The 26,521-nt window shown below is 31.3% G+C and overlaps 1 protein-coding gene across 10 annotated transcripts in view; it reads left to right on the forward strand.

Moving 5' to 3' along the window:
* The window catches only part of mxt (Eukaryotic translation initiation factor mextil), a 75,975-nt gene that overhangs the window by 45,377 nt on the left and 4,077 nt on the right, over positions 1-26,521 (forward strand). For 7 of the 10 annotated variants that reach the window (XR_012755159.1, XM_075356323.1, XM_075356326.1 and 4 more), the window contains 5 exons: positions 835-962; positions 5,478-5,551; positions 6,774-6,913; positions 12,320-12,421; positions 15,696-15,829. Coding sequence is in view for 9 of the 10 variants with exons in the window: in XM_075356323.1 (XP_075212438.1) it covers positions 835-962; positions 5,478-5,551; positions 6,774-6,913; positions 12,320-12,421; positions 15,696-15,829 (578 nt within the window). In the remaining variant the exon portion in view is untranslated. The remainder of the gene's footprint in view (positions 1-834; positions 963-5,477; positions 5,552-6,773; positions 6,914-12,319; positions 12,422-15,695; positions 15,830-26,521) is intronic. The other 3 variants (XM_075356328.1, XM_075356331.1, XM_075356332.1) reach the window with 3 other exon arrangements.

A 26,521-nucleotide genomic window follows, 5' to 3' on the forward strand; every position in this document is an offset into this window, starting at 1 on the left:
GTGTGCATTATAGAGTGCATCAATATTTAAATCTACTTTTCAGACATTTTTGAGATGATTTTTGATTGAGAAACGAGATTGAGATATTTTTTGTGATTTTTGGGGTGAGGCACCTCAACTAAGTAATTACCCTAAATATTTTTGAGTTAAAACACAGAGTTTAACAAGTTTTGTCTAAAGTAGATTCAGAAAATCCTAAAATTGTTTGAAAATCAAACTTTTCCTTGGTTCTTTTTATAATGCCAGATGTAAAATTTTTTAAATGAAAAAGTTCTTATACCCCATTCTGTCATAAAATAGTTCCTTGGTATTGGTGTTCTGTTAGTAAGTATAATTCATCTTTTGATGAATTATTTCTCTTTTTTAGTGATGAATGTTAAATTTTATTTTATTATGAGAAATTAGTTTTGATGCGAGTCCATATATTAATCTAATTGTTTTTTTGTATGTTTTAAGTTTTATATGTTTTTAATTCCTGTTTAAACAAAAATATTGGCAGTACAGAGTGCTATAACATATCAGTATAATCAGTATTTCTATAAGAATAGGAAATCTGCTGCTTGGTAGCCTTATCTGGATGGTCTAAAAAAATCTTTAAAATTCATTTAGTTATATTTTCTTAAACAAATTTGATTCGTTTTGTGATTTCTTAATAGCATAATTTCTAAAATGAAAGTAATAACACATTTTACACAGTTGTCTTTGTTACCCAACCACTGAATTAAAAAATTCTGTGCACAAAGATCCGCACAATAGAAATCTCATGAATAATTTAATACAATCTAAATTATTCAGAATACTTTTTGCATTAATTTTGACGTATATTTTTGACAGGGAGAGGTACAAGGACTCTACTTCATAGTCTTTCAACACCTGATGCCAGCATTGGAGAATATAAATATTCTGTAACAGTGGGAAATGACACGATCAAGATTACTGGTACCAATCATGACCTTGTAAGGGTGAGTAATTGTACTACAGTACTTAGAAAGAGTGAAAATTAAAACCAATAGGTTATGCCACATCATATTGCTGAATGTTATTGCTTTAATGAACACAATGTTCATTGTGCTAAAGTATAAACATATATTCATATTTTATTAGAACAAATATTGAAAGAACTTTTTCTGACATTAATCCTTGTTTATATTTTCAGAAACCTTAAGTGTCTCTGGTTTTGTTGGTTTCTTTCATTACATGATGCAGTGCTTCATATTAATATATTACATAATATTATTAAAAATGACATTAAATCAGTTTGAAGTATTCTGATTTTTAGTCTCTTACTAGAGATAGTAGGAAAGTAGATAATCAGTTCATGTGCTTCTAGTATAAACATACCTACTCAGTACTATTTTAAACTTATAAAAACTTTAAAATAGTACTGTACTAAATAGTACAGTGCTTATTTTAAACTTAGTTAGAAAGTACGAGTACAGCGATACAATATGGTATACATTTAACAGGTGTGAATAGTGTGTGCTGCCTTCATTGAGTAAGTTTTTCTCTTTTAAACCTGTCAATTTTACTAAGGTTTCTTCACGAGTTCCACATTCCATCATTAGATAAAATTCCTTTACACAACAGACAATTTTGCAATCGAGATCCCTAGACCTAACTGCATCAGATTTTTTTTTGCACAAGTTTTCGAGTTGTGGAAGATTGGAGTTAATTATTAAAATTAATTATGTAATTATTAAAATTTTATAATTTTGTATGTTTGGATATTAAATATTGACTAGAGGTTGAACACCATTGATTCTCTATCATTACTACCACCACATAACCACAAGGTCAAAATGTCAATTTATTGCTCGACAAGCAAAAAACTATAATTGGGAAATGGCACAAAATTTAAATAGATAAAAACCATTTTAAATAATTGTTAATTACAATACTTATAAAAATACTTTCACAGCTAAAAATATATACATAAATATCACTGCTAAATCTGTGTTGCTTTACTTAAGCATGGAAAATCAGTGGCATTATTAATATTAAAAAATATTCTCACTATTTTTACATGAAATATTGTTGAAATCTTTGATTTGTGAGGCGTGTGTAAAACTAGCTTTTGTGTATTACCTTGTTTTATAGGAGAAGGGAAAATCTGCAGCTAGATGCCTAGCACCAGCCCTTGAATTACTGGGTGTGTGGGGTTTCCTGCATAATGCGGGGACCCCCACTAAAAAACTTCCCCCTTAATACAGCAGCTTGGATGCCTGCCTTGCAACATAACTCTGCTGTTCTACCTGTGGGTCTTCATTGAATGGGTTGGAGAGTCCTAGGTATCTCATTGGCAGCTGGTGACCCTGAGGGGTCCCTGACTTCTCCTTGCCCAGGTTGTCCTGTCATCATCCACCCACATTGACTGATACTCATTTTCTTTCTTAGATACTGTCCAGCTTTGGATAAAGTTTCATCACACTAGCCACACTTAGGTGCATCCCTTCTCTTAGGTGCATCCCTTTATTGGTGTAGGTAACTGAACACACCATGGCCTGTGGGTAAGCCAAAACTCCAAACTCATGACAAGTCCACCTTCTATGAATGATATGGAAGCTCCACTGCCTAGCCTTGACTTTTCCCACCTATCCTGCCAGTTTTTTATTAGATGGACATGAGCATCATACTCCAAGACTTCATTGCCTCTTGTCCATAAAGTCCAAGACTGCAACCCACTCTTGGCATTAAACGGGTAAGTCACCAGCCACTACTAGTCACTATGCATGGATACTTACTGCCAAGGACAACTCTACACTCTGCCCCACAGTAGAATGGCAGCATCTTGGCAGTCATCCTCGACCCATTTCCAATTCAGTGACAGTAAGATTAGGTTCGCTGACGATGACCAGATCAGCCTCTCTTTTTCTTGGTAGTAGCTCACATTCTGAGCGCATCTGCTTCATTAAAGGGGTTTTGACACACTTCTTGCTACCAAAGTTGTCCCACCATTCTACAGTTGATGCACTTTGTCCCCACTCTGCACAGATCCTTGTGGTGTCCTTCTGCACTGTAATTGAAGCACAATTTGGACTGTCCAGCTCATTGTAGTTGGCAACCCTATGTCCTGTTGACAAACACCTGAAGCATCTCTTCTGTGGACCATAGAGATTCTGCAGGAGACCCAACCAATGCTGACAGTCATGTTGGTAGAACCAAAGGCTGGCCTGGTTGAAATGACCTTAGGTCCACTAGTTCCTAGAGCTGCTGCCTGCTGAGGAGGTGGATCTAATACCTTTGAATAAGGTAGGACTATGTCTTTGAATAAGTGGACAAGCCTTCCTTGCCTGCCATCCATTGGCACATCCACTCCCTTCATCCATAGTCTCCACGGCATTATCCTAGGAGTTAGCCCTTATCTGAAGGTCTTTGGGGCCCTTTTTCGCTGAGAGGATCCCTTCTGCTTCCTCCGCCACAAAGGAATTCACTTGTCTCAGAAGGTTTGCGTTAAAGATCTTCCTTTTGCTTACAATTATTGTGGTTGGGACTTGTCTTTCAGACCTGGGCTTCTTTGTCTGGTCCAAAATTCTTTTGAGGTGCACCATGAATTTTGTTTTAGACCTTCAGCCATGATATTCTATGACTCTTCTCATGATTTGCCATATCTTGTCAGCAACCCCACTGAAGCTGACTTTCTTGTGGCAGTCATTTCCTCTCCAGTTAGGACCCTCACCTCTTGATTTTTCAACAAAAACTTGACCTGCTTTTAGTCTGTGGCCAGATCAATAACAATCACTGTTCCCACTGTCATCTTGAACAGGTTCAGTGACCAGCTTAGTATATCTATATAACTTTGGGGCCAGCGCTTGAGTAAAAGTTCAGCTAAACTGTCCTTGTCAGTCCCCTCTTTAAGCTGTGCCCATATCTTTTGAGAGTTGGTGGAGGGAGTCTCTGGGTACTGTCTTTCCTCAGCCACCAGCCACTGAAGAAATATGCCTGGAGCAATGGTCATCTACTCTCCTCATTAGGTCACCCAGCTTCCTGACTCATTCTTTTTTGTGTCTTAGTGGTGTTATGAGCTTATTGAACTGCTTGACTTGTACACCCAGCTCAAGCAGCGATGACCCAAACATATCTCGATCAACCTTCCTCTGTTGTTCACATGAAGTGCCGGTTCCTTCGTCTCTTAACTGGTGATCTCAGGATGTTTTTTGTGGCTGAAGACCTGTCTCATTTCATGCACTTTGCCAAAGAAGTAATGTGTCCAAGGTGCACAAAAAGAGGTCTAAGAAAAACTAGCAGTAAAAAAATTAACCAAAACTAGCTTGATAAGCCAAAAGTGGTTTGGAAAACCAAAACTAGCATGAAAACAAGTTATGCCACGTGCTTAATCTGGTTTATGGGTTAACCTACAAAAAATTTAACTAAATTCTTTTAATGTATAACTAAATACTATAATAGTACAGTATTTAGTTCACAATAAATATCATTAATTATGAGTATATATGATGAGGGCTATTTTTCTACATAGTTGCCATTTAAATTGAGGTACTTTCATACTGATGCACAAGCTTTTAAATTCCTTCTCTGCTCTGTAGGAATCTGCCACCTTACCTTTGATTTTTGGCACCCATCTTGCACAAAACTTCTGATTATCAAGCTTCCCCAATACAATTTCATGCAGTAAACTTAGTAAAATTTGGGGGAAACAAGTTCCATAATCGTAATGCAGCAATGAAAATTGCTGCATTAACCTCTGCCAGCAAAAACCTAACCTAATCAATAATTCAATAAACGTGAACGTAATTCACAGTAATATTTAATATTAAATATTTTTTCATTATTCAATAATTCACAATGAACAAAGTAGAAAAATCACAGTCCAGATGTGACAGCTTGATGTATACAGAGTGTAGAAATGTTTTGACGCCAAGATGGCACTCTCCCCACCTATCTCCACACTAGGCACAAACATAAGTTACTTTCTGGACTGCCCTTTATATCATTATTACCTTCAAAGTTCACATGACAACACACAATTCAAAAAAATGACATAAAAAATCACACTTGTAGATTGTTGAAACAAAAAAAGCAAGCAAAACACCCTGTTAAACCAAAACCCTGTTGTTTTTTTTTCCAGTATACTTTAGATCCTAAAATCTCTAAAATCTCCTAAAAGGAAAACTACATTTTTATGCTAGATAAAGTATATTTATGCATTTTGTTTTTTGAGAGTTAAAAATCTGGATGAGAGATTAGAAATAGCCCTACTCTATTAACAGAAATGTCAGATCTATATAGAAAGTAGCTTAGGGCTCTGCTGAACTATGAGCAAAAATTTTATTTAAATAAGTTGTCCTGGGTTTTTTGCTCAGATTAAGTTGGGTGTTATTACTTTTGGTTCAGTCGCTGTTGAATATTTAAAAATCAAGAAATAATTTTCTCTACCCTTTTCAAAATTATGTGAAAGATCATCTTTGAATTATTTATTCAGTGTCATTATTAAACTGTCTTGTATACATACCTTGTTTCAGACTGCAAAATTGGTACTTGATGAACACTTTGCACCAGAACCTTATCAAAACTTTAGAAGTGATTGCTATACTCAGTAAGTAAAGATCAAATCTATTATACTTTACTTTTGTATAATGTTAAAAATTAGTATACAATTGGTAAATAACTTTTAGATTAGCAATTAATACTGCATGTTTAATTGTAAGAAATGAAAATACCTCTGTCCATGAAAGCACAGTGCTTTCTAAATACTTAACATATTAAAGGGTTGGAGAGTAGGTAGGTGACAGTATAATTTGGCTTCATTGAAAGATTCCCTGACAATTGAAGTTGTCTTTGTATAAGATTGCTTATTCCTGCAATAAGTAGTTCAATCAATAACACGTTCATGTACTGTAATGTTACTTGCTGTAATATTTTCAGTTTTCAAAATATCTTCTGTATGCTTTCTTCATTAATTTTATAAATAAGCATCAATCAGAATTATGGTTTTTGTCCTGAATGATTCTGTAATAAATGTGAGTAAACATTTATGAAAACTTTTAAATGTTTTGATAACAAAGTAAAAAATTAAATCTTGTTTAATGTAGATGTTTTATTAGTTTACCTTCATATAATTCTTAGTACCATAACTGTGGTGATACAAATATCATTCTTGAACATTCTTTTTATACCCAGAAAAGATGCAACCTTTAAAAAGGTGTGGGGCAGCTTGCAATCAATGGATTACTCACCTTAGTGAAATTTTTTAATTGTAGAATCTTACCTGTATAAATTATTTTATAAGGTGATTGTTTGGACTAATATAAAAAGATAGTGCAATTTTACAAAAGTTCACAAATAAACCTAAATTTCTCCTGAAGTCATGAATTTTATCACTCGTTTGAAAAAGGTAGAAAGAGTAAATTACAAAAGTCTGATGAGAATTAAGCAAGAAGTGTATAAAACAAAAAATATATTTAGTGATAGCTCACAAATTCATATTATATTTAGTTAAAATGTCAACAAAAAAAAAACACTAGTTTGTGGTTTATTTTCCAGCACTTGTTTTTTCACATTCTCTGTCAGAGGTAGCTGTGTTCACAAGCATGTGCTTAGTCTGACTATTTAAGAAATAAACCAAACAAAAAAGCCAGACTTTTTCTGATGAAAACTACCTATAGCTCACTTTATTTCTGATGGTGACAATTTAATGTTCATAACATAATTCTCCAGTATGGGCCTAATTGTCCAAAAATGTCTGGTGTATCACATTAGGGGGTATTTATAAGTTGCTGTAATTAAATAGTAACTCTAATGTACAAACTTCATTTCAGTTTTGAAGAGGATGTTTTGATGAACAGCCCAAGCCATACTTCTTTAGGTAAACGGTTGGGATCATTGGATTTGGGCAATGGAGGACCTTCAAACAGTAGTGGTGAGAGTGATGATACAACTTGCATTAGTACACTTCCAGGTAACAGATCAGATAATGTGTGCGCATAACATTAATTGCATTGCATCGCAACACAGAAATGATTGTGTAAAATTACTGTTTGCAGCATTATGAATTTCAAGATATTTTAAAATACTCTTTGCAAAAAATGTTTGTACTAAAAAAAGCTTCACTGTCTTTGGTTTCATCTAAAATTGCTTTTTAAAATATTTATTGAATACAAGAAATGATCATTACCCACAGTATCTGAGTTTACCTGGAATAATAAAAGTTGTATTTTTGTCAACCCCTATTATATAGTTTATGCTATTTGTAACTTTTATGCTATTTTCAATTTCAAAATTGAATTGTTTATTAAATAGAAATCTTAGAACAAGTACTTATTTCTAAAAAGTGAACACTTTTTCCTGACTTCATAACCAAAGTAGGTGTAGTATGTAACTTAATAAATTTCTTTACTATGTAAAAAATAAACAGATTTTAATGGAAATGCGTTTTTCACTACATTTAAAATTAGTTTTGTTAAATCTACTTTATATTCTAATCAGTGCATTAACCCTGCACAAGGGTAATGAGCGTGCCATTACATTTTATGCCGTGCTTTGCTGGTTTTGTGGAATGCAACTAGCATTTCATCAATCATGACATTGTATTCACCCACACTACAGCTGCATTGAGTTGCTAACAAAATTGAGATTTCCCTAATTGCTGCAAATTTGTCTGCTAGTTTCCAGATTTCTGATTCTTTCATCAAAATTCAAACACCTCATCAAAAACAAACTGCTGACTAATTGTAGCAGCAGGGAGATTAACATTCCAATCCCATCTCTTGCCCAGGTTTAAACAACTTTTTCCTTTTTTTTTTACTGATAACAAAAATGTCTCATAAGTGCCATAATTTCTGATCTAGATGTCTCGAGACCCCAAATTATCCCTAGGGGTACTCAGAAATATTGTGTAACCTTATTTTACAATTTTATCTTTCATATCAAGAGTGTAATTTTTAATACATTGATAGGTTTAGGAGTGTCATGTGCTGGATCCTTGGTTCCTGGAAGTAAACGTAAAATCATCTAACATTCCTTCTTCTGCAGAATCTTCTGTAATGGACTGATCAGAATCACTGGATTGGTCATAACTTAATTCCTTGATGTTCCTAATTAATTCAATTTCCCAAATAAAACCTGTCCACTACCTCCTTCCTCTTCCAGATCTAATTCTCTCAGGCAGCATTGAATTTCTTCTGTGTTCTATACATTTGTTTTAGCCCTGAAATGATTTCTATATCGTACATATTAGAAATTTAAGCCTAGCACTTTCATCTAAATTTTTACAAAAAAATTGGAATAGCAGTGTACAATTTGTAAAAAAAAAACAGTTTTAATAGGCATGTTGCCATGTGTTAAGATCGTGCTCAGCTGTGCACTTTGAACAACCTCTGTTTGCTACTACTGACGTCTTCAGACAAATCACTGAAACTAGCAGCAACGCTACAAACTGAAAAAAAAATTTCATCTTTTAGCTACTTTTCTACATTGCTGTCCAAATTAAGCACTTGTCTTAACTGTAAGAAGTTTTTGAATACCTTCGTCATTACTGTAGCCTGTGAATTAAGCCAGGTGGGTATACCATTTAACTATTATTTTCAAAACACTGCTTGACCACACTGTAACAAAATGTGGAAACACTGTAAATGTAATGTGGAAACAAAAGATCAAGCAGTGTAGTGAAGCAAACCAGTTATCCTCAAAACCTGAAAGACCTGTCACTTTCTTCAAAAAAGCTGATTGCATTAGTTTTTTGGGGCCATAAAAGTTTGATTTATGATAAGAGGCATCACACTGAAATTTACTGAAAGATAAAGAAATGGAGAAAGGTATACAAAATGCTGCATGCTGAGGTTCAGTTAGTTTTCTTCATGACAACACTTTTCAAGTGGAATTTGTGTAAAACATTCTCCATGCAGCCCTGACGTGGCTTCCAGTGATATCATCTTTTCCTGAAAATGATGAAATGAACAAAAACTGTGCTTAATTCACAGGTGGCCATTTTGAACAGAGGTGGGGGTGAAGTACCTTAATTTAGATGGCAATTATATCAAAATAAGCTACAGGATAAACAATTTTATTATAATTATATGTTATCAGAGTTTTAATAATGAATTTGAAGTTATTTCTTGAATAGCACTCGTATTTGTTGGTGATAGAAAAACTGGCTTTAGCCAATTAGTGCATAGCAGGGCACAGTTATTAAAAAAATTAATTAAATTTTAACTTATAACTAATCTGAATTACTGTACCACATCAGAAAGTCTTGATAGCGCCTGAGACTCAATACAATATCATGCTACAATGTATAAGGTCTGTTCAGAAACCAAACATGTTTAATTACACACCAACAGAGATATTTAGTGATGTGCGGTTGGTTACATTGTCTTCTGCATAACCTTTGTAACCATATGGTTCTTGGATTAACTTGTTTAGATTACATGTTGAATGTAACATGTTAAAACATTTTAGTGTAGTGATTTTTGTAATGTATGATGTAAAATTTTGTTTGAAATTGGGAGAGTGTTTCAAGTAACAAGGTTATGGAGAAATGCTATGGGTCATGTTAAGATTGGCTTTCATGATTAGTGGTCTTCAGTCAATTGAACATGGTTTGAGACCAGGAAGGCCTTCGACTTCAACTGATGTCACCCATGTGGGTGTCATCTGGTTCATGTAAATTGCTGATTGACTGTTGACATTTTGACTGATCATGCCATGACACTTTGACCAGAAAATTGAACTCTGATTTTAATGGAATTGTGAGTTTTGAATTCTTGCCTTAAGGTGAAACTGTGAAGTGGTACAACGGTTATGTGAAAAAATAGTTTTGGCAAGGCAGTTCATGGTTCCTTCATCCCGACAATACGCTCACACACTCGGCTCTTGTCAGTTTTGTGCCAGAAACCAATGACTTCCCTCAGCCTCTGTACTTGCCAGATCTGGGCCTTAAAGGCCATTTCAATTTACGCTATACAAGACTGCTTGGTGAAAGTGGAGAAACTGCTGGAAGAGGAGTACTTTGAAGGGAACAAGGACCAATAATTTATTTAAAATTAACAATATTTAAAATAAAGTTCAGTACAGTCCTTGTAGATAGAAGGCTAATTTTTTTAGCAAGCATTTATTTTATTAAATGCAAGACTAGATTGGTTTGAATGCTGGGGATATATCCAGATCTGAAACTCAATATTAAAAAACTGTGATCTCAGATTTTGCTTGTTCTAAGCTAGTATCAAAAATGCATCTGTCAGGTTATTTGTAAAAATGCATGTCAGGTTATTTTTGAAAATGATTCATCTTTTTCAGTTAACGATAGAAATCACTGAAGCAGTTCGACTGCAGGATGAAAATGTCCATTAACATTCTAAATATTACAGCAATAGTGTAGTGTGTATGGCCATGAAGGGTCCTGTCAGCAGACAATAGTCTTAGTCTTTCATGTGTGAAAGTTATTTCCTAATAATAAAAACGCATTACCTCATGAAACAAATGTCAACATGACATTTGTTGACAGATTAGAAACGCTTCGGAATGAAAGTGTTTTGAACAAACCTGGGCTTCAGTCATTACACTGATATTTGCATATTCCTTGGATGAAATTTGGGATAATCCATGAACAAAAACTTGTGCTAGGTGGATCCATGATTTTATTAGGTAATAATGAATCCATCTTGCACAATTTTTTTTTTCAAGGAATATGCAAATCATTGACGTGTTCAAGTGTTATGTAGATAACACTTGAAATAAGTGAAAGCTTTGAAATAAGTATAGTGTTATCTGCTTCATCTTTGCCAGTTTCTGACCTTTAGCAAAAGGATTGAAGCATTAATTAAAACAATGTAATGTTTTTTATTGCTTTAAGAATTTGAAAAACAAATTGCTGACACTGGCTGATCATTGACATGAATCTGCCAGGATCATTGACATAAAATAGCATTATGCAAAGTATTTTTTCATGACACTTGTATGATACATTCTTCCCTTAAGCTATTACTTTTTTAACAGTAAATTCTTTTATAGTAGTGATCATTTTATTAACAAATATGTACATACATTTCATTTCTTGATAGTTTTAATTTATATTATGTGCTTTTAATAACCATATGTCTTTAAAAAGAAAATTAATATTTTTTTTACTGATTTTTTTTTTTGTAAATTAATAAAATCCTTACATATAAATTTTTGTCATGTCAGTGGCCATGTTAAAGATTTTATGTTCATTACTTTTTAAGAGATACCTAATTAACTGCAGTTCTATCAAATTGCCCTTATTAATTTAATAATTGTAGAATGCCCCATTAATTAGACATTAAAATTTAATTTAACTGTATTAGTGTTTTTATTTGGAAATGTTAACTGGCAAATTTATTTGTAGCAAAATCCTGATATATTTTTAGCAAAAGTAATTGCCATGTAGTTGTTGCTTGTACAAAATAGCAAGACACTATGTAGTGAAAGCTTTTGACAGTATATGCAGTATCTGCTTCATCTTTCCAGAATTCTCACTAGTTCACAATTTCTTTTGTGGGTTTAAAACAATTTATATTTTTTGAGACTTCAGCATTAGTATTTTCTCAACAGTTCTTGCAGTTGCTATTTATTCAATGAATGAATTATTTATTCATTAAATAAATTTACTAATCAAATATAAAATATAATCAAATATAATATTTTCAAATTATTACCTTTAACAGTTGGTTTGATCAATTTTTTTCATCATTCAGATTGTAAATGAATCAAAATGTCTATTCATAAAAATCACAAATTTACCAAAAGATAATGTATGTTAAATTCTGGAATATAACTTTTTTGAAATGAATATTTTTTAAGATGAATTGAATATTTACTACTAATCAAATATAATATTTGCAGTTATCTCCTTTACAGTGGTTTGATAGTTTATTCCCTTAATGGGCACATTCTTCATCATTCAGATTGTAAGTGAAACAATTAAGTGCAATAGTATTTGCATACTTAATTTTTATAAAAGCCAGAAATATATATAATCATTTCTGATAAGTGTGTGTGTGTGTGTGTGTGTGTGTGTGTGTGTGTGTGTGTGTGTGTGTTGGTGGGAGGGGGGGTGGTGTGGGTGTTTCATTAATTACTATACTAATTTATAATTTTACTTAGTTGTGTGTATGCTTGCAAAAAATGTTTTTACTAAATCAGAAAAAGCATAAACCTTTCATTTGATGCTTTCAGTGTTTTTATTCATCACCTGTTGGTTTAGTCAGATTGAACAGATTTTTTGTACAGTTACTGTAGCTAGAATTTTGTATTGTTGCTGGTAGTCTAGATGGTATCTTGTGATACCATACCTAGAATATATTTCAATAGTTAAACTGTACATTGTAAATTTTTGGTGTTGTTTTAGTGGATATTGACTATGCATATGGTATTTCGAGGCAGCCAATGTTTACTTCTAGTCGACCAGTTCTTTCTCGCAGTGGGTCTGTACATTCTCAGGATTTAAAAGGTATTTATTTTGTTTTAATGAGAATATCTACTTAGAAAAAAAATTGTTACAAATGTAAAATAATAGAAAATATATTCAATGTTAAATTGAATAAATAATTACTAAATTGATTTATTTTATCAGAAAATATCTACTTAAAAAGAAAATTGTGTTGTTGAATTAAATTGAAACTATTACTTAAATGAACTTTGGTTTTATTATAGCTGAATATAAGGCTTAAAAATTCATTTAAACAAAAAATAAATGTAAAATATATTTTCTTCAAATGAGTTGTAAAATTCTGGTATCTGTACGTTTCTTTTATTAATTTGTTGATTCAAGTATTTTAAATGTAATGTTTTGATAGTGTTAGTTACTTATGTTATTTTTATGAAATCCTTTCTTTCTGTAATTTATGATTAATGCATTACATTTATTAACTTGAAAACAATGTGTGGCTGTTGTAAGAATAAAATGTTTTAACTGTTGAGTGCTAGTCATTTAAAGAAAAAATGGTTTTTAGTGTATTTTAGAGCTTTCTTAAATATAATAGTGGTTAGAAGCATATTTACATCATGCTTAGAATTAATGTTATAAAAAATTTATATAATACACAACTCTAGGAGAAGCTTTGCATTATGTATAAAAGAATAAAGAATACAATTTTTTGACATGATACAAAATTGCAAAATATTATAAAATTTTTCAATCATAAGCATCATATTCATTCTTACGGTGTACATAAATTTCAGATGCATCAGCACTCCGTTCTGCCATTGATCCAAAATTGGAACAATTTACCATAAGAGACTATTTGCCACAAAGAAACTACAAAATACTTACTAGCTGTCAGCTATATCTTTCTTATGAAAAATTTGTACATTCCAAAAATTTGGATTTGTATTTATTACACATTCTAGTGTAAAATGATGGCTTTTGCATGCAAGATGTTAAATTCATAATTTCACATGTAGATTGCACTTTACAACTACTCTCCCAGTCTATCACATAGTCAGTCATATTTGTTACTTGTTGTTGCACTTAGGAGTTATATTGGAAATTCAGTTTATTAGTGGAAAATTTAGGCTGAAGTAAAGGGTTTAATTTAAAAAAGCAGAGTAGAAACATACCATGCCAAGCAAAGCAGTGCAATGTACCATGCTCTGCACAAGCAAAGCATGCATTTTCAAGTAAATCTAACAACTGTGCTTAGGTAGTTATCTTAAAAAAGGTAACATTTGGTATTGTCTTTATTAAATTAATATTTTAATATTAATAAAATATAATATAATGCGTGAAGTGTATTTTTATGCTAGTTTTCAATGTGGTGCTAAACAGATTATTCTGATAACATTCTCTAGGCTAGATGTGAAATTCAAATATTTAAATATTTGTTTCAGTTATTTATGCAGTTTGCTGTAAAGCAGATTGTAATTTTATCTTATCCAGCATATGCCTACAGATCTTCTTTTCATTTTAAGATGGATTTTAATTTTTAATTCTGAATTTTTTTAACATATGCACCTCGTAACTAATCCATTCAAGTAAAAAATAAATGATTAGGTTTTGGGATAAGATGTCTGGCCTTAACCAGTAGGCAGCTTAGCCACAAGCAATATCCTATACAGACAAGATATATTTATTTGCATTCCCACACAGGTTTGCTACAAATAGAGCATGGTTAGTGACAGCTGACAAAACTATCCAAGAATGAAGGAATGTGTAAGGATAAGGAAGTAATGGAAGCCTACAGGGACTGTAGCCTCTATTCAGTGTAGTTTAAAGACTGAATCCAGAGAAAAAATTTTCACTTTTTAACATTCTTCAACTTGCAATAAATATGCAGCAGCATGACTTAACAGTACAAAGGTTTTCAATAAAAATTAAAGACATTATGCCTAGCCCACAAGATGTAAAGTTAAGTTTATATGAAATTATCATATCAAATTTCACACCCTACTAATAATGAAAAATACATATGTTATGAAGTTGCCTAGCATAAAAAGAAAAACTGGTGCTGAATTAACTTTCTGCTTCTGCTGTAGTTGGTAAATTGGCAAAAATAGTGAATTTTAAGGCGGTGCGTCCAAAATTGGCAACATTGATGTAAAGTATGGAAACAGCAGAAATAGCAAGCCTGTTGTTATCATCCAAATTTTGGATGATGTTTCTGCTTCTCAAATGAGTGCCAATCCACACCACCACTGTGGTGTGGTAAGGATTGGCATCACCATGTCCAACACATACCACATGCATCTCATACCACACGCATCATATCACCACATGCCGCACCATCACACAATCACCACATGCCGCACCATCACACACACATCACCACATGCCGCACCATCACACACACATCACCACATGCCGCACCATCACACAATCACCACATGCCGCACCATCACACACACACATCACCACATGCCGCACCATCACACACACACATCACCACATGCCGCACCATCACACACACACATCACCACATGCCGCACCATCACACACACACACACACATCACCACATGCCGCACCATCACACACACACACACACATCACCACATGCCACACACATCACCACATGCCACACACATCACCACATGCCGCACACATCACCACATGCCGCACCATCTCACACACATGCCGCACCATCTCACACACATGCCGCACCATCTCACACACACATCACCACATGCCGCACCATCTCACACACACATCACCACATGCCGCACCATCTCACACACACATCACCACATGCCGCACCATCTCACACACACATCACCACATGCCGCACCATCTCACACACACATCACCACATGCCGCACCATCTCACACACACATCACCACATGCCGCACCATCACACACACATCACCACATGCCGCACCATCACACACACATCACCCATTCCGCACCATCACACACACATCACCCATTCCGCACCATCACACACACATCACATGTCCCACACGCATCATCACACACACATCACATGTCCCACACGCATCATCACACACGCATCACATGTCCCACACACATCATCACACACGCATCACATGTCCCACACGCATCATCACACACACATCACATGTCCCACACGCATCACCACATGCCTCACCATGCACCATCCCACACACATCACATACTACATGACATAATACAAACTGTGCACAACATAACACATACCGCAAATGTAGTATGGTAAGAACAAGCAATGAAGAAATAATTGTAGAGAAATTATATTGAGGTTGTCATATTTGGTCATTAAATTTTAATCTTTATCTTAATCTTTTTTTTAGATAACTCTTTGAAATCGAAGAGGACAGAATACTCCATTGAATTCTTGATGAAATGTTTGGAATCTCCTTTCTGTAAATTGGCTCCACCGAATTGGGACAGAATTTCAAAAGAATTTCCAGCAATAGTGAAGCAGGTAGCACCTTTTCTGCTGCCCACTCCTCCAACCCCTCCTATGCCTTTATATAATCAGACGCCGCATAGGCACACTGAGAATGATGCCGGCACACTTGTCTATTCATATTCAAGCGCTTGGAATCCTGACCACCTTAACCTCATGGCTAACTAGTTAACTAGTGGTGTTGGTTTTTATTAACATAATAACTTTAATCGTATTTTTTTATAAATAATTTACACTTTGTAACTTTACAGAGAATGTTTGTAGTTATTGAAGTGTTCATATGATTCAGTACGTATTAAAATAATGTACTGTGATTAAAAGTATTTGATCATTATTTGGTATATTTGTAAACGAAGCAATATGTTGAACTTAAAAGAGCCGGTATAATTAAAAAGTATTGAATTATTTTAGAACTCTTAAATAAAACTTTTGTTTAATAAAAATTTATTACTGTCTGTTATTTTTGTAGCTTTGAATTATTTTTAATGTGGATTTAATTTGTAACCTCTTAACAAATGTAAATGCACTCTGGCTTTCTTCTGTTATGGGATTTTAATGAATACATTTTAAAATATTATACTTTGCATGGCATTTATCTAAAAAAATTTTAATTTCTCTATATACATATGTATACAGAGATATAAGTATTAATTTTAACTTTAGTTCTTGAGCCTTTTTTTGTAACTTTACATTTAAGACTATTCTAAAGATTAGGAGTGTATGGTGAATGAAAACATCTAAAACTGGGAATTTTCAAGAATATTGCTTTTACTTTTTATGTTTATTGCTTATTTACTAGACCATTTATTTTTGCCTACTTTGCTATTTTTGCTTTAAGCTAATAGGGTAGCTGTTCTGAAAAAAAAATTTTTTGAGGAGTAATTATAATATAATTACTAAGAGTACTTAGTGTGCTGAAAGATGCTGTTGATTGAAACTGATTAAAATTAGTCCTGTAAAATTAGTCCAAAATTTTAGTTGTGTACTGTTTCCTGTTTCTTTACAAAAAAAGTGTACATTACTGTAATGTATATTTGTATAATGTGAATGTGTATGTAAATAAACTAAAAATTTTAATTTATTGAGAATTTAGTTTTATCTGAATAAATTCAGGATAATATGTGATTTTTACCTATTTACACTTGGCTGTGATTTGAAAAGTTGTGTAAGGGATGGGTAAATATTAACATAAAAATATTTATTCTAGGATAATTCTAGAATAATTGGAAATGCAGTCCTGCATTTTAAACATTCTAATTATTAAACATTAAACCTTTCAACTTTAACTGAAAATCTCAACTGCTAATATGCATTTGTTAATATATCATATTAAAGAGAGATCATGAAGAAAACATGAAATGTGTGGTGGAAAGTATAACTAGTTTCCAGCTATATGTAAAGATAATTTTTGATGAAAAACTTTTAATCCATTCCCTTAAGTTGTTTGTATATAAATAGTTGTTAAAAATGTTTTGTTTGAAACATTATTTTAGTGAAATAATGATCAGAATTTTTGTATAAAAAAAAAACTGGATGTAGCATTTTGTCTATGCCCCCTAAGCAATCAAGTTACATTAAACCTTAAGTATTTAGTATGTTTATCATAGTAAATACTTAATTACTAAGTAGTTAAGTAACTACTTAGTACTAAATTGCTTAGTACTTAATGAGATAAATTAATATCTGGAAAAACAATATGAAATGATCTTGAATAGACAAGGAAACCCAGGTTGAGAACACAAGTGTAACCAGGAAAAAAAGAATATAAATTTAAAAGAATATCAAGCTAGGTGCATTAAAATCTCGCTTATCCTTTTTTCTGTACATTAATGTAGGTGCATCCATAAAGTTTCAAATGTGGTTTTGTTCAGGCTTTGTTTATAAAACAAGTTAGCAGGTTTGAAAAACTAAATTTGTTTTTATATTGTTTAATATAGTTTTTAGTAATTGTTTTTGTCATATTTTTTAATAGTTTGAAGTTTGATGTATTGTACTTTTATTGCTATGCTCCCCAGTAATAGTGCAAGCATTTCAGACCTTCATTGTGCTATATGTAGTTCTTATACTTTTATAACAATTCTTAGACTTGAGCCAGTAGTGTACCAATGTTTTCTATAGACAATGTAGCAAGACACAGAACAGAAATAACAAAACATTTCATAAAAACACAAATATTTCATAAAATATAATATTACATACAACATTAATTGTAATATTATAATTAATGTAGCTACAAACATATAAATCCCTGTGTGCAGATTGCTTGGTTTTATTAATATGGAGTTAAAACAGAAGTTATGATTTCATCTGATTGAAAAATTTATGTATTAAGTTATATATTTAAAAAACTGTTGGTACATCTGCTATCATTTTTTTTTTATTTTAGTCTTTTCATTTTTTTGATCTATTAGTCAAAAAACTTGTTAGGTCATATCAATTTAAACTTCCATCACAGAGAGTTGAATTTGCTATGGTTTATAGTTTTAAAAAAGAATGTTTTTGAAAATTATTAGGGTGTAATTTTAATTCAAAAAAGTGCTAAACATATGATTACATAATAATTTGATTGATTTTTAAATACTGAGGCTGTGAGTATTTTGAAAAAGTTCTGCTTTTACTAACACTATATTCTGATTGTATTTGGTTTATATATTATGCCTCTTGACTATTTTTTCCTACTAAAATTTTAAGAATATAGTTAAAATATAATCATGTAATATTTACATCCCTTGAAACATTATGGTTGTCCTCTCATTTAGGTAATGAATAAAATGAGTATTTTAGTTGAAGTAGATTACATGATTAAAAAATTGGGTGTAATTTGATATTCACTGATTGCATTTATTAATGGCTAATTACTGTAGTACAACCTTGTTGAATTTTTAGAATTATTACCCTTTTAAGACACCCCCCTTATGTAGAACATAATTGTAATGCTCTGATTTTTCCAATTTACTACAAAACATCATGCCTCCTATAAAATTATGAAATAATGCTGGCAATAAGTTTATTGATGAAATAATTTTATTTCTAACCCACAAATTTATGAAAAAGCATGAATTATTTGAACATTATTAATGACCAAAAAATAACCATCTTCATAGTTTTAAAAGGTATTTTCAGTTGTACTGGTAATGAAATTTTTCTTAAATAATTTTATACTTAATTCAAATAAAAATTTTCTTTACAATGTAGATTTTTGTTTTTATACAAATGCTTGAAATGTCATTAAAATTGTTCTGAAATTTCTTAAATGGAAAAAATATATGTAAGATGTGATGCATTTTGTTGCAGTATATTTTAAATGCTCTATAAGTTATTACTATGATGCCATAAATTTTATTAAATTTAATTAGATAATTGTCAAAATTATTGACAATTAAGGTAATTGTCATTTGCAAAAATGTTACTACTAGTATAGTAAAAATAAGTTATACTAAAAAAAATAGTTATTACTGCAAAATAAAATAAAATAAAATATTACTAGCAATAATAAAAAAAATTTCTTCCTTTTTAAGTGAAGTTACAAACAGGTTAGAGAACAAAAATTGACCTCAAAAAGGGCTGGCTTTGATGTTTCAAATGCAGTTATGGTATTAATACGCTTATAAGATTTTTTCATGTAGAAAAAAGTATTCAAGTGATAGTGTTTCATTTAAGACTGAAGATAAAAATGTTTTCCAAGTTGTCTTGTAGGTATATAGAGTATAGTAGATACTATTTTGTACAAAAATAGTACACTATTTTTGTATAATATAAATTATATATTTTTTGTATAGTTAAAGTGTAGTACATTAAATTTCAAATTATCCTTGTGAGCCTTAACCAGCCATGTGTTTATTGTGCATCAAAATGTGTGCCACTATATATAACAACTGGAAATTGAATTTTATTCAGTGGTTTCCCTGCAGGGTTATGATTAATCTACTTACATCTATTTTATCTTAAGATTACCTTTGGGCTGAATAATTGTTTATTTTATAAACTACTTTGTAAATTAATGGTTTTGCATAAAAGTAATGGTTCAGCCTAATGACTATAAACTACACAATAAGAATGTTGTTGGATATAACAGTAAAAACTACATTCATGAAACTATATTTGTCATAGTATTCTTTGTACATTTACTTTTGACACACAAAATTTTTTTTTGTTCTGTTTCATTTGCTATAAGTTTATCTAATGCTGGCATCAGAGTTACCATTATTACTACACATTTCTCAGCCTAGTATTTTACATACAGCATTCATTTTAACATGTTAGTAATGGAACTATCCAATAGCTCCTGTTGTGACTGTAGCTTGGCCTCCTACTGGTTATATTAAATAAATTATTTTTAACCTTTTTTTTAATATCATCACTTCCAGGATTGTAAAATACATAATATTTTCAATATCAACATTTGCCATTAATTCAATGATTTTATAATTTATATTTTTAATATTACACAAATTAAATATTATTTTTCTTACTGTTATTTATGTTTAGTTCAGTAACATTTGGAAATCTTATTTAGTTGTGTAGTTCAGTTCATACTCTGTATGTACTCTGTTACAGCAGCTGTTAATTTTGATAATTGCTTGTGCACTAACAATATGGTACAAGCTGTTTTTACTTGTTCTTTTTCTGTTGCATATTCCCACAAATACATGGATAATTTGGAGTTAAATGTATCCTTATTGATATAAAATTTTGGTGCTATTTGTGCTGTTTTTTCAAGAGTATATATATATATATATATAAAAATTTAATTTGTGAACCAGTAGTTCAGTTAAAAGCTAGTTTTTATATTTGTTTATTTACAGTTTAATAAAAAGATTTGTTGTTGATTTGTTGATAAAAAGTTGTTTCTGTTTTTAAAATGTATAATATTTGTTTTTGTGAAAAAGTTGTGTGGTTGATTTAGGATGAATATTTTGAGTGTTTTTGCTTTTGTTCAGTTAGGGTATAGACTAAATTGTTATTGAAACAGAAAGCAGCCATCTGTGCATATCTTTAAGCATCAGTTAGTTATAAGTTACACTGTAGCTAACAACTTCTTTTACTAACAACGTATAGAAAAATTAAGTTATACATCTTATTAAGCCTTGTTTTTACTTGTTGTTAATGCTATAAAGAATTAGAGAAAGTTACACAAAAAATATGCAATTCTTATGCTTCCCCGGTTTAAATATTAAAAAAAAATCTATTTGTGACTATTTAAAAATCAGCTGCTTGGCTCTCTTAAAGAAAAGTTTCTGCTCTGAGCTATTAGTTTCAGCAACATTGAAACTGATAATCAAACTATAATCAACTGTAAAAAAATAGTTGTTGCACAGTAAAACAAACACAAGATCTTACAATGTTCAATGCATATGTGAAATTATTTTACTTCACAACACCGCTTACTCTCTTATGGAAGGTCAACATTGCTGTTTTTTCCTTCATATCGCTTTTTTCTATCCTGTTAATTGAAACTATGTAAATATATGTATAATTCCATAGTTTCAATTATACTATTATGATATAAAAATATATTAAAAATAATCAGTTATAATTCTTTATGCATAAATAATTCCCTACTTTTATTGAGAACTGAATTATCAATTTTTTTTATAATTTTGAAATTTACAATCGCTAACATTTTTAAAAATGCTTAAATTTGAAAAAGTTTATTTAAAATAACAATATAAGAGAAAAGAACAAGGTTTAATGAAGTATATAACTTTTTTCTTTAAAAAAAAATTGATAAATTTTCAGATACTTTTTTTCATGATAATTTGTAAGCAATGGTGAGGTTATTTTTAATTTTAACTGGAATTGTTACCATCTCATATGTCTGTTCCCTGTAATTGTATTGGAAAAATTCATCCTGAAACAATCAACTGTACATTTCTCATTAGTACATAAATTTTTTATTTATTTATTATTTGTGATGTATTATAATTGTTTTCAGTCAATAAAATTTGGTTTATTTAATAATATTTTCCTTATTTGGTTCATTTCTCAGGTAGCTTGACAACTGGAAAAAAAAATCAGGTTTACATAAGTTGTTGTAGCTTATAGAATCTGATCCTTGCCCTCCCAAAAAATTAAAAACAATATTTATAATGACTGTAATATAATCAATGTAAAATGAGATGGTACTGGAAAAGTTGAGTTTATAGTCATGGTGTTACAGCGTGCTAAGGAAATAGGGAAAAATAATAGCAGTGGAATCATCCTTTAAAAAAAAAAAGTGTATAAATATAATTTTTACTAATGTTAAAATTGCTGTCAGGATAGGATTGAAACCCACTGGGTTGGTCTAGTGGTGAATGCATCTTACCAAATCAGCTGATTTGGAAGTCAAGCATTCAAGTCCTAGTAAAAGTATGTTATTTTTACACTGATTTGAATACTAGGTTGTGGATACCGGTGTTCTTTGGTGGTTGGGTTTTAATTAAACTACACATTTCAGGAATGGTTGAACTGAAATTACAAGACTGCACTTAATTTACATTCATACATATCATCATTCATCCTCTAAACAGGAAAAAGAAAAATATAGGAATGAACCCAAAGGACTGTCTTAATTCAAATCTTCATCACCTAGTCAATATAAGGATAATAAGATTGAAGAAATGTATGAATAGATGGGAGAAGATTATGAAACAGGAAAGTAAAGATTATAATAATGATATGGTGGATTGGAATGCTGTGGTGAGGGAAGGATGGGAAGGCAAAGTAGTGGGAAAGTAAAAGTTGGATTCTTGGAATAAAATAGAATAATGGTTAATTGTTTTATAAGGAAAGAATATAGAAATCATTTGTAATGAGATTAAAATAGATATAAATTTGACTGGCTATATAGGTAAAAAATAACAAAAATTTAATAAAAAGATACCGGGCAGTCAACATAGGAAACCATATATAGTTGGACTAACAGAAATAAAATTATCATTGAAATGAATGAAGCAAAACGAAAATGTATAGAATTAAGTTAGCCAAGAATTGAGTAGAAGAGATAACAAAAGAGAACTGAGGCAATGAATTCTGATAAATATGAAAAATGTCATAAAAGCAACAGAAAAAATATTTGACTTCATTAAGGAAAGAAGAATAAAAAAGGCATGTATAACCAGGGAGATGACTGAAAAAGTAGACTAAGGACAGGAGGAAGGCTCTATAGAAAATGTAATGAATTAAGAATAATAACAAAAAGAAAGAATTTGCTTGCATCCTAATGCTGACAGAAAATTTAGAAAGAAAAGAATGGTATGAACTAATATGTAAAAAAAGTTCAAATTATATCAGGATAAATGAAGGAAGAATATGTGCACTAATGAAATAGCCAGTAGAGGTGCCAAAGTGTTTTACAAAGAGAATGAGTACCTTAAAGTTGAAGTAACACATTGAGGAAATATCTGTAACAGTCGAAATGATGGAATGTATATAATTGAACTATAAACAACAATTCTTAATTGGTAGTTTTATAATCTGTAAAGATAAGTAGAAAAGCAATGGTTGTAAATGAGTTGTTAGTAAAAGCTTTTAAGTCTTAATGAAAATTGATTGCAGGAGTACTGAAATTATAAAACTAGTCATTAATACTGGGATTTAGCCAGAAAACTTTCTTCTGGAGTTGAAACTCTTGTAAAAGTATGTTACTGTAAAGTGTCAATCACAGTTGATTCCATTTTTTTACAGCAAAGATTCTGAAAAGAAAGTAAGTATAAAAGAAAAAGAAATTGAGCCCATGGTTATAGATATAGAAAAGATGAAGCATAAGGTACGAAATTGGGTTGATAAGAAGTATTGGATATAGAAACTGGTAAGAGGAATATAAGTATTATAAATATGCTAAAGCTTTGGATTTTAACATGGATAAAATAAAAAATAATGGAAATATTAAAAAATCAAAGAGACAATTGGAAAGATAACAAATCAATTTGTTATAATAATCAATAAAGTTTAACTGAATCAGAAAACTGTTATGAAAACTGGTGAACTAGAAAGAAAAGTTAAGCACATGTGATGTCTATTTTGTTTCTATGTATAACCAAGACATGTTATGTGTAAGGTATGACAAAAAAATGATATAAAAGATGATTATTCTGGAGATAATCTAAAAGAATTTAAATTTAGCTGGAGACATACAAGGGACCTGCCCCAGGGCAGGTAATCTTTTAATGATATAGTGCTGTCCATTAGTACCATGGAGTACAAGAGTAACTTTGTTTACTCAAACTTAACACAAGGGTTAGTTGAAAAATAACAAAAAATTATAATGCTGTAAGAATTATAATGTTTTCATTAAAATTATAATGTTTTCAGCAAATGTTTTCATTAAAAAAAAATTTTTTTTTCAATTAATATTTTTATTATAGACTTGATGCACTGTAATATTTTTTGAATAATTCCTTAAAACAAAAAAGTTGTTTTTCTTTATTTTTTTTTTTATTCCTTGTTAATAATTTTTTATTCCTTGTTAGTAATTCTTTATTATCACATATATTTAATAAACATTTAACAAAACATGTTTAAAAAACTTATCAAATTGAAATACAGAAACTTAGACTTGAAATACAGAATCGCCCTCTAAATATTTGAATTATGTTAATTATTAATAAAATATGTAAAAAAAAATTTTTTTAATAATTAGGTAATTAAAATTTTATACAAGTCTTTCATAATGATCTCATGTCTGAAAGCTGAGGCCTCTTCAATTTGATCCAGCCACCTTTTTGGCAGTCTTCCCATGTATGTGATCTGCTGCTCTCAATTTTTCCCTGTATGACTAACTTATGAAGATTTTCGCTGGGCCTACGGACTATACAGCTGTAAAAGCAGATGATCCACTAGGACAAACTGCAGACACCCTCCTCTGAAAACCCAGCTTGTTTATAATTGAGATGTTTATACTCTTTTCCATGCATAATAATAGTAGTCTTATATAATAGTTTAATTATTAATACCAAATTATTTTTCATGAAACATTAATTTTTTATTTCATAAATTTTTTTAACATGTTAAGGCTTGTTTATTTTCTTTTTTTTTGCTTCAGAGTAACCTAAATGCCATTATCTGCATGTTTTTTTTGGTTTAGCTTTTACAAGAGAATGGCATGTATAGTGCATGTACAGTTAAGTAACATCATTTTTAAATTTTGATAATTTTTAATATTTATAGAAAAACATTAATGAATTTTTTTCAAAATTAGAATAAATATTTATATGATTAAAAAAAAAGTGTACATCTTATAAATATTTCAGTTTACATTGCTTATATCAACTCTCTTTTTATCAGTAAATTTACATTGTTAAATTGTATAGTATATATGAATCTTTTATTGAATTTTACTGATAAATAATAAAACACTGCAATAAATTGATCAATAACCAATGAATATAACTATGTCACATTGTTTAATCACAGTTTAAAAACCATAAGAGTTTATGTAATCCAGGGCAGTTTGGAAAGTAACCTCTGTTGTAGCATGTAGTGTTAGTGGTGCTGCCATTGAGACATCAGTGTGCTTCCAGCTGTGTCAGTGTGAACCGTGTACCTTTGCCAATTTGCTTGTTATAACCTAAAAACATGAGTACTACAATAAAAAATCCTGCGAAATGCGAGGTCCATGCTGTCATGATTTCTTTTGGCACAAAATGTTTCGGCAGCAGACATCCATCATCAATTGTGTATTTTGTATGGCCCAAACATTGAGTGACAGTGTAGTGTGGCAATGGGTCTGATTTTTTAAAAATAGAAGGACAAACATCCATTAAGAAGAGAAGAGTGGTAGGCCTTCTGTTGTGAGTGATGATTTTGTCAGTGAAATTGATGAAACAGTGCATGAAAATCAAAGATTCATCACCTCTGAACTTTCCAAACAATTCTGCAAATTTCTCTTACGGTTTTGCACGACGCTGTTACTGATAAATTAGGCTATCAGAAGTTCTGTGCTCGGTGGGTTCAAAACATCCTCGTGGAGATCCATCAAACCAAGCGAATGGGCACTGCCTTAGAATTCCTTTCACTCTATAATGTGGAAAGAGAAAGTTTTTTGAATTGTGACAGGATGAAACTTGGTGGCCTATGTGAATGCCAAAACAAAACAACAATCAATGGCCTGAGGCCATACCAGTTCTGCTTGCAAGCCAAACTTTGTCAGCGAGGACAGTTTTTTGGGATGTCAAGGGAGTTATAGTCGATTTTATGGAATGTGGTATGGTGATTACTTCTGCAGTCTACTGTGAAACTTTGAAGAAACTTAGCCAAGTCATTCAGAACAAACCTCATGACATGCTGTCATCATGTATGTTGATTTCTTAGTATGACAACACTCATCCTCAGTGCTCGAAGAACTCAAGAACTTCTGATTCCAATGGGACATTTTTGATCATCCCCTTACAGCCCGGACTTTATGCTGAGTGATTTTCATCTTTTCACTTGCATGAAGAAATTGCTTGTGTCACAATACTTCAATGATAACGAACTTTGAAGTGCTGTGAAAGGCATTGGCTAGGTACCCAAGCGGCTGAATATTATGAAGAAGGTATTTGTTTATTAGTGAAATGCCAAGACAAATGCTTGAATTTAATGGTGACTATGTTGAAAATAGTTAAAATCTGTAGTTTTAAGTTGTAATATAATAAAATATTTTTATCTATGCAGGTTTTTTTACTTTTAGCCAAACTGAGGTTACTTTCCAAACTGCCCTCATAATAGTCAGTTACATATGCTAAA

The sequence above is a fragment of the Lycorma delicatula genome, chromosome 2 (genome assembly GCF_047948215.1).
Source record: "Lycorma delicatula isolate Av1 chromosome 2, ASM4794821v1, whole genome shotgun sequence".
NCBI lineage: Eukaryota > Metazoa > Arthropoda > Insecta > Hemiptera > Fulgoridae > Lycorma > Lycorma delicatula.